Source organism: Sinocyclocheilus anshuiensis, unplaced genomic scaffold, assembly GCF_001515605.1.
Source record: "Sinocyclocheilus anshuiensis isolate Anshui unplaced genomic scaffold, SAMN03320099.WGS_v1.1 scaffold209, whole genome shotgun sequence".
In the NCBI taxonomy this organism is placed as follows: domain Eukaryota; kingdom Metazoa; phylum Chordata; class Actinopteri; order Cypriniformes; family Cyprinidae; genus Sinocyclocheilus; species Sinocyclocheilus anshuiensis.
Window position 1 is genome coordinate 480,482 of NW_015540880.1, and position 10,326 is coordinate 490,807.

Genomic DNA, 10,326 nt, shown 5'->3' on the forward strand with positions numbered 1-10,326 from the left:
GCAATTACAGAACATAACACAATCCATTTGAACTTTTAACAACCAGTTTAAATAAATTTACTTGCAGAAACTAGCTCATTTAAAATACATATTACATGTACACAAAAGTTTGGGGTCAGTAAGATTTTGTAATATTTTTTTAAGTCTCATGCTCACCAAGGATGCACTTATTTGAGAAAAAAAAAACAGTAAAAGCAGCAATATTGAGAAATATAACAATTAAAAATAACTATTTTCTATTTTAATATATTTTAAAATGTAATTTAAAATGTATCTGTAATCAAAGCTGAATTTTCAGGATCATTACACCAGTCTTCAGTGTCACATGATCCTTCAGATCTAATACTATTTGCTACTGCTCAAGAAACATTTATTATTGCTGCTTCATATTTGTGTGAAAACCGTGATGCATTTTTCATATATATAGTAATTAATTTTAATTTTATATATAGTAACAATGTTATGTAATGTAATGATGTGGCAATGGTTTCTTAAGATCTACTTACGCTTCTGATGCGTTTGGGAAACGCAGCCCTATTTGAACAAGCACTGTGAGCCATGCGTCAGCAGCGAACACTGTCTGTGATTGATTGGTTCTGTCTTTCAGCATTTGCGTGTGTTCCGATGAACAGGAGAAATGGTTCTATCCAACACAATTATTTGCTAATATAGTCTATTTTTCCACTTAGAAGCTTTTTTTATGCACCGAATTTCTTGATAAGTAAATAAAATTAATGTTTAAAAAAATGCACATTAGAATCGATATTTTTATGTGAGGATCAACGATACAATATCAGTATCAAAAGTGGATAGTTCTCCCAGGAGCAGCTCTTGACCCAAATGTGACATCGCTCTGATTTATATGATCATTTATTACGTTTTTTTTTTGTATCATGTAGCTTTAGGATTTTGTTACTGTTATTTTGTTGTTATTTCTTTTGTTTTTCTATTTTTCCCTAGACTTATGTTTTCTGTTTTGGGCTTATTGGGCTTATTGTTAAAGAAAATAAATAAATTTGTATTGATTGAACGGTGGTGTGTGATCCCTCTTATGTTGTTTATGTTGTGACGAGCTGGCCGTAACATAAAATTGGGGGCTCGTCCCGAATCGCTACATGTATATGATGTTTTAGTGTTCACCGGTGTAAATGAGCAGACTTCAGGTATTTAGAGTGTTCTCAGCTGGGTTTATAATCCTTCCATCGGGACACTATTTGTTGTTTTTGTTTGTTGTTTTGCCTTTCTTGTTTTTGAAGGTTATTCTGGGCGGAGGTTTTAAAATCTCTGTTGGGGGTACGCTTCGGGCTTTTGGTTTAAATGTACCAATTGTCCCAGAGTTTAGCGTTTAAATGCCGCCTCGAGCCTGGTACACCTTTGAAGATTAGCTAGGTTTAGTTAGTTTCGTTTAGTTTGGTAGTTAGGAGCTGAAGTCTCATTTTTATTTAAGGTGACACTATTTGCTGTTTTCTGTGCCCGTGTTATTTGTTATGCCTGCCAAGAGTATGAAGATGATGTATGGAATGACTTGTGGTAAATTTTCATCTATCTTGTAATTGGGTGGGGTTTGCAACTGGAGCGTGTTATGCTGTGACGATCCCTGGCGAAGTGGCTTATGGGATTTGTAGTTTCAACATTGTAGTTTATAGTGGCGTTCTCACATTTTGTTTGTTCTGTGTTAGCTCAACTCTTGTTGTACCAAAAATGTCTTCGGTAGTCGAAGATTTCTTCGCGTTTCCTTCAGAAATATTACTGGAGAGATGCACAAAGGAAGAATTGGTGCAGATTGCAGAGCGTTTTAGAGTGGAGTTAACGAGTAATGACAAGAAACTTAAAGAAACTCTGATGAACACTGTGAGAAGTGCACTTTATGAGCGGGGTGTTTTAGAGGTAAGAGCTGACGTTATTAACCCTGAGGAGTCTTTAACATCTCCTCTTTTTGATACTGACAGAAATGTAAAGTTTAGAGAGATGTCTTTTCAAGAAAAGCAGCTACAGATTGATGTGGAAAAGCTTCGTGCTGAACGTGACGCCTGTGCTTTGAAAGAGAAAGAGTTAGAGAGCGATGTTGAGGTAAAGAAATTACAACAACAGTTTGAGATGCGAAAATTGGAGTTGCAGTTTGAAAAAGAAAGGGAAGAAAGGCAGTTTCAGTTGAGGAAACTTGAGTTAGAAATGACTGCGAAAACTGTTGAAACTCCACTGTCTGTATCATCTAATGAATCAGTCTCTGCGGCACCTGGTTTTGATGTTTTTAAAAACATTAGAATGGTACCGCCGTTTTCTGAGAGGGAGGTAGAGAAATATTTTTCTCATTTTGAACGTGTCGCTGAGTCGCTGAAATGGCCCAGAGAATTTTGGACATTATTGCTGCAATGTGTGTTAACAGGGAGAGCACAGGAAGTTTATTCAGCGCTGACTGTTGAGCAAAGCGGTGATTACGAAATTGTTAAATCCGCACTATTGCAAGCATATGAATTGGCACCTGAGGCATATCGTCAGCGATTTAGAAGTTTTTTCAAATTTGAGAAGTGCACTTATCTTGAATTTGCTAGAGAAAAAGAAAACATGTTTGATCGTTGGTGTACCTCGATGAAAGTAACCACTAGGGAACAGCTTAGAGAACTGATTCTTTTGGAAGAATTTAAACATTGCGTACCGAATGGTGTCGCTATGTATTTAAATGAGCATAAAGTGAGTAAATTGTCGGATGCTGCTCTCATGGCCGATGAATTTGTTCTTACTCATAGGGGTTCGACTAGCCATTTAAATGATTTGCATAGACCTAAGATGAGTGTCTTTGGTAAGAGCAAAGCGACTATGGTACGTCAGAATGTTATTTCTAGTTCTTCCACTGATCATGCTGTTGCTAATACGCGTATAAAAGGAGAGATTGTTTGCTTTTATTGTAAAAAGGCAGGACATAAAATTTCTGATTGTGCTGTTCTTAAGAAAAAGGAGAGAGTTGCTAAAACTGTCGGATTAATTTCTGCATGTGCGAATCATAGCTCTGCCCAATCTGTAAAAAAACAGCCTAAGCAGAGGGATATCTCTGAGGTGGAGATTGAGGATGTTAAGAGTCATGATGATTATGCACCATTTCTTACAGAGGGGACTGTGTCTTTGCCTGGTTCTGAGAAGACCATTTCTGTTTGTATCCTTCGAGATACAGGGGCTGCGCAGTCCTTTTTATTGGAAGGACTTCTGCCTTTGTCTGATAGAACTGCTACTGGAACTCACGTACTAGTTAGAGGGTTTGAGATGGGGTTTATGGAAGTTCCTTTACACCGCATACATCTCGCTTCAAAATTGGTGTCAGGTAATGTTATCGTTGGAGTTCGTGCTGTGCTTCCTGTTCCTGGTGTCACTTTTATACTTGGCAATGATTTAGCAGGGGGAAATGTGTGGGAAAAGTCAGATGGTGGAGTTCCACCTATAGTGGTTCCTGATGTAGGAAAAATAGATTACTCCCCTGACTGTCCTAACTTATTCCCTGCATGTGCGATAACCCGAGCCAAGGCCAAGAGAATGATATCAGACGAAAGGGAAAGTATTCTTGGTGATGCTTTTATTTCCTCTGTGAATTCTTCCCAGCCAGAACGCAATACTGTGTGCACTAGTATTGAGGATGAGACCCCTGTGTCTGAGTTACCATCTGTCATTGACAATGTGGAAAAATCTGATTCCCAGCCTGAAAGTCCATTTTATTGTGATGACCATGTTAATGCTTGTTCTTTATCTCCACTGTATAATGTAACTCGAGATGAATTAATCCGAGAACAGCAGTCAGATTGCACCCTCCAAGATCTGTTTTCTTTGGCGAAAGAAGGAAGGGGTGAACCGAATTCACTTCCTGTCTACTTTCTTTGGGACGGATTGTTCTGTAGGCAACAACCTATGTGTTCTGACGGTTTAATAGACCCTAGGATTCAAATTGTGGTTCCAGTTATTTTTCGACAAGCAGTTCTGCAGTTATCTCATGAAGGTGTCGCTGGTCATATGGGTGTACGAAAGACCTATGATAGAGTTTTGAGAAAATTCTATTGGCCTAGAATCAAGCGAGATGTAATTAATTATATACGGTCTTGTCATACGTGTCAAATGACCGGGAAGCCAAACCAGAAAATTCCATTGGCTCCGTTACAGCCTATTGTTGCTGTTACAACTCCTTTTGAACATTTAATTATCGATTGTGTTGGTCCTTTACCGCGATCCAAAGCTGGACATGCTTATTTATTGACTGTAATGTGTCAGTCCACACGCTATCCTGCAGCCTATCCCTTGAGATCGATTACTACTAAATCGATTTTAAAGGCTCTAACAAGCTTCATGTCTATTTTTGGGATTCCGAAAAATATTCAGTCTGATCAGGGCTCGAACTTCATGTCTCGACATTTCTCTAAAGTCATGCGACAACTTAAAGTAACGCATAACATCTCAAGTGCTTATCATCCTCAGAGTCAGGGGGCGTTAGAAAGATTCCATCAGACCCTGAAGTCACTTTTGAGATCTTATTGTGTTGAACTAGATTGTGACTGGGAAGAGGGACTTCCTTGGATGTTATTAGCTATCCGTGAAGTCGTACAAGAGAGTATAGGTTTCAGTCCTAATGAATTAGTGTTCGGACACACTGTCAGGGGCCCTATTGCTGTTCTTGCCGATGAATGGAAGACCTCTGACCCACCACAGAATGTTTTAGACTATGTAAGTAGCTTTCGTTATAGACTCTATGAAGCTAGAGCTATTGCCCAAAGAAAACTAGGTAAGTCTCGGGTGAAGATGCAGAGATTGTTTGACCGCAAGGTTAAGTTACGAGAATTTCAAGTAGGTGACCAAGTGTTGGCTTTATTACCTGTTTTGACTAGTCCTTTCCAGGCTAGGTTTACTGGACCTTATACGATCACAAAATGTTTTCCAAATAACAACTACCTATTAAACACGCCTGATCGCCGAAAGAAATTACAAGTTTGTCATGTTAATTTATTAAAAACTTATGTGACCCCTGTGACTTCTCTATCTGTTGATATTGTGTCAACCACTGCGACCGCTGGTCAGAACACTTCAGAAGTATCTGAAGAGATGGGGGGAAATTCGGGTTCAGTAGCTACGGAAGAAATTAATGGTCCTTCTCGAGGAGTCGTGGAGGGAAGACTTAATAATTCTGAAATTTTTGCTAATTTGACTCCCCATTTGTCTCATTTGTCTGAATCTGAGAAGTCCGATATAATGAAATTGGTAAGTTCGTTCCCCTCTCTTTTTTCTAATGTCCCTACCCGAACTCATGTCATAGAGCATGACATTGATGTTGGCACAGCTCAACCTGTAAAACAACATGCGTATCGAGTAAATCCTATAAAAAGGGAATTACTGTAAAACTAGAACAACCATTAAGGAAATAACTAATGGTAAATCAGAGCTTGTTAATCCACAATACTTAAGAATTTGTAAAGCGCTTCTGCGCTTATGGGCAAAAAAAGCAAGCAAGAAGTCTAGAATGTTCCAGAGAGCTGCGGAATAGTGTCTGATACAACTGAAAATTATGATATAAAAAGTAGGGATGGGCTCTTATTTTATTTTCGATCAGATATATATATTTTCAAGCCCAGTATCGTCGATATCGATACTTCTAAACTAAACTAATCTTTTAAATTATTAAAAGAATATATAATCAATTATACTCACTTAATATTATATTTTAAAGCCGTGTTTTTAACATTTCATATGCCTTTTTTGTTTACACTGTCAGAAATAAAATATACTATAATTGTATTTTAGCTGTTTACTGGGGCAGTAACCCCTACTGCTCAAAGGTGCAACTATACCCCTAAAAGAGAGCTGTTTATTTTTGTTATGATATGAATTTTTAAAATACCGCAATACCGGTGTATGTCACTTAAACAACGTTCGGAACACTACACTGTTTGAAAGGGGTCCCTTTTCACTGTTGCTCTGTGGTGAGGGAACAGCTGTATGTGTTACAAAGCGTGAAAGTTCCGAAACTGAAGCTGTAGAACTAATAGAACGTGATGACACAGAAGAACTCATCCACAATATAGGGCCCAGGAGATCCAGGAGTGAAATGGAATGGGATTGCAGAGATGAGTATCAATAGCCTTTATTTATTTTGTGATTTATGCATTAATTTTTTTTTTATTCATTTTTTTTTTGTCGGTTCTTTAGGGAACCTCTTTTTGGTGTGGGAGGTGTGACGACCCTGAGTGTTCTCCTTACCTGTTGGTGGCAGACTGTGGGAGTTTTTCGTCACTCCCCCAAGTTAATTAATCAATTAATGATAATTAGGGGTGTAGACTATATAGGGACTTGAGGCTGTTCGTTGAGGTTAGCACTCCTGGAGGGATAGTTCTCCCAGGAGCAGCTCTTGACCAGAATGTGACATCGCTCTGATTTATATGATCTTTTTATATGTTTTTTGTATCATGTAGCTTTAGGATTTTGTTACTGTTATTTTGTTGTTATTTCTTTTGTTTCTCTATTTTTCCCTAGACTTATGTTTTCTTTTTGGGCTTATTGTTATATTTGTTAAAGAAAATAAATAAATTTGTATTGATTGAACGGTGGTGTGTGATCCCTCTTATGTTGTGGCTTGTAACGAGCTGGCGGTAACATTAGTAAATAAAATTAATGGTTAAAAAAAAAAGCACTTTAGAATTGATATTTTTACGTGAGGATCGAAAGTATCGATACAACGTGAGGATCGAAAGTATCGATACAACGTGAGGATCGAAAGTATCGATACAACGTGAGGATCGAAAGTATCGATACAACGTGAGGATCGAAAGTATCGATACAACGTGAGGATCGAAAGTATCGATACAACGTGAGGATCGAAAGTATCGATACAACGTGAGGATCGAAAGTATCGATACAACGTGAGGATCGAAAGTATCGATACAACGTGAGGATCGAAAGTATCGATACAACGTGAGGATCGAAAGTATCGATACAACGTGAGGATCGAAAGTATCGATACAACGTGAGGATCGAAAGTATCGATACAACGTGAGGATCGAAAGTATCGATACAACGTGAGGATCGAAAGTATCGATACAACGTGAGGATCGAAAGTATCGATACAACGTGAGGATCGAAAGTATCGATACAACGTGAGGATCGAAAGTATCGATACTTCAATATTATTATTTTAACGAATCTAAGGTATTTATATATCTAAGACATTTTTTCATTCATGTTTTAATTTATACAGTTCTGCTGTGCAACATCTTATGTGACAAAAAATAAAAATGCTATGTTTTTTAATTAATTGTTATATTTTCATTTGATTACATCTTAGAATATTAATTAAACTGTTAAAGTTTTATTCTTTCATTTCATTAGACACAGAATAAAATGGACAAACAAAATAAATAGAAATGGTAAATAAAAATAAGTAAATAAAATGAGTGGAGTTTAATTGTTATGCTTTTATTCCTTCTCAAGGTCTAACTAGCATGTGAAAAGCATTTCCTTCCCCATTAAAGATAAATGAATATCGTGATAAATATATACCATATGACATGCAAAAAATATCGATATAATATTTTATGCCATATCACCCAGCCCTAGTCACTATATGATGAGAAATTAAATATGCACAGTTTTGATTATGACTCTCTCTCCTCTCCACCTGTAGCTGGTGTGTGGTGAGTGCACTGGCGCCGTTGTACTGTGGCTGCCGTTGCATCATCCAAATGGATGCTGCACACTGGTGGTGGTTGAGGAGAGACCCCCCACATGATTGTAAAGCGCTTTGGCTGTACAAAAATACACAATAAAGTGCTATATAAATGCATCATTCATTCATTCATTCATTCATTCATTTTTCTCCATATAATGGACTTCAATGGTGGCCAACGGGCTGAAGATCCAAATTGCAGTTTCATTGCAGCTTCAAAGGGCTACACAGGGATAGGGGTCTTATCTAGCGAAACGATCTGTCATTTTCTTCAAATAATAAAAATGTATATACCTTTTAACCACAAATGCACGTCTTGCACTAGCTCTGCAATGGGCATCCATAAACTCACGCATTACCTAATCACGTTGTAAACGTCACCTGTGGTTAGCTCTTCGTCTGTGTACTAGTTCAAAAAGGTAGGGTAGGACGAAAAACTCCCTCAATTTTTCCTCCAACTTCAAAATTGTCCGACATCGTTGTTTTACCTTTTTTCTTTGCACGTTCACTTTGTAAACACGTGGTGGTACTTCCTCCTACGTCACGCGTGACCTTTCCAACATGACTATGTAATGCGTGAAGTCCAGTTGAGCTAGCCTCGGCTGGTAGCCCTTTGAAGCTGCAATAAAACTCCAATTTGGACCTTCAGCCCCTTGGCCACCATTGACCATTGAAATATGGAGAAAAATCCTGGAATGTTTTCCTCAAAAACCTTAATTTCTTTGTGACTGAAGACAGAAAGACATGAACATCTTGGATAACATGGGGCGAGTAAATTATCAGGAGATGTGTATACTGGAAGTGAGCTAATGCTTTAACTACTAAATATTGAACTATTAAAATTTTAATCAGCACTGAAAGCAAACCGTTATTCTGGCATCGTTTAAGTATTTGGTGTTATTTGATAAACACCAAAGTGGTTTAAAAAAAAAAAAGGAAAAAAAGGAAAGAAAGTGCAACCTGGTATGGTAACAGCTGTATTTCTGTTGTTCCTCAAGCACCACCTACTGTCAAAGAATGAACTTTCATATTTATGCAGCCCGTCTGCTGCTTTTGTTCAGATCAAAGTGAAAATCTGACTGAACTTTTATGTGGCAAACGTGCAGTGTTATAAAATTTAACTGGTCGATGAAAAATAAGCTAATGTGCGCCCTAAAAATCTAAACCATTCGGATATTAAGATATCTAGAATTATTCATATTTTAAGTGCCCACGATAACAATACCGTTCATGTTTATTACTGTTGTTACATTGGCACAGCGTGTCTTCAAAGCGATCAAAGCAAAATGCCAAATTAAACCGATAAGACAATAAGACACTACATTTTAATATAGAAAAAATATGATCAATACTCTAGGTTATTTTATGATTCACTGATAAACGTATGTTAAATAAATGATTAATTGATTCACTAAAAAACAGAAAATATACTCACACTTATTGCCAGTTAACAATGTAACTTGCAACGGGCCCCAGTGAATGAAGCTTTTTGGTGGTCAAATTGAAAACACTCGACTCACCGAAACGAATCAAATCCTAATCGCCAGAATACAGCTGATTGTACTGTAAAATACGAAAAAGCAATTCACCCACACCGTTTAATCTACTTAATGTTACCGTTACAAATATGTGTAATTACCTATTTAAATAGATTAAGTAGTGTGTATATATATATAGCATAAATATATTATTGTCTTCACTACATTTTGTCATAGCATAGACTTAGTTTCGACTCCATACTAGGGTATGTCCTTCCTTGAGCTTAATAATAAATGTAGCTCATTTTGATTTAGCTGAACATATTAAATTCTGACATGTTTAATAATTAGTGCTGCCATGGTAGAGTTTAGAAATACAAACAGCAGAAACACAACCAATACTTATTAATTCATTTAATATATAGTAGCATTTTCAGACAGACAACGTTACAAAAGACTGATGACCATATCTGTCTGCAACAGTATAACACATTTAAATATAAAGTTAAAAATCCAAAACAAGGCTATTAAATAGTGCAAATGACCATACCGCTGACTGCTCAGATCTTATCCAATGTTGAAGAAAAGAAGAAAAAAATAAATAAATGGCAAAGACTAAATAAGAGCACAGAGATCAGTATCTGTATTTGGTTGAGTAATCTTTAGGGGACACTACGAGACCTCGTCCTTTTCTCGCCCCCCTGTAGACGGTCTCAACAATGTCGATCATCTCTTGCTTGTCTTCCATGGTCCAGTTTATCTTGTTGTTGTTACCAGTGCCAAGATCAATCATGATATGCTTGCTCCTGAGATAGATAAGCAAAATCAGAAATAAGTGTTAGCATAAATATACACTGTAAAACTAGAACAACCATTAAGGAAATAACTAATGGTAAATCAGAGCTTGTTAATCCACAATACTTAAGAATTTGTAAAGCGCTTCTGCGCTTATGGGCAAAAAAAGCAAGCAAGAAGTCTAGAATGTTCCAGAGAGCTGCGGAATAGTGTCTGATACAACTGAAAATTATGATATAAAAAGTAGGGATGGGCTCTTATTTTATTTTCGATCCGATACCGATATTTTCAAGCCCAGTATCGTCGATATCGATACTTCTAAACTAAACTGATCTTTTAAATTATTAAAAGAATATATAATCA

The 10,326-nt window shown here is 37.0% G+C and overlaps 1 protein-coding gene across 1 annotated transcript in view; it reads right to left on the reverse strand.

Annotated features, from left to right (window-relative positions):
- Positions 1 to 9,597: 9,597 nt before the first annotated feature.
- The window catches only part of LOC107688397 (thioredoxin-like protein 4A), a 5,430-nt gene continuing 4,701 nt past the window's right edge, over positions 9,598 to 10,326 (reverse strand). Inside the window, exon 3 of the mRNA XM_016486053.1 lies at positions 9,598 to 9,974. Within this exon, the coding sequence (XP_016341539.1) occupies positions 9,803 to 9,974 (172 nt within the window). The 3' untranslated portion in view covers positions 9,598 to 9,802. The remainder of the gene's footprint in view (positions 9,975 to 10,326) is intronic.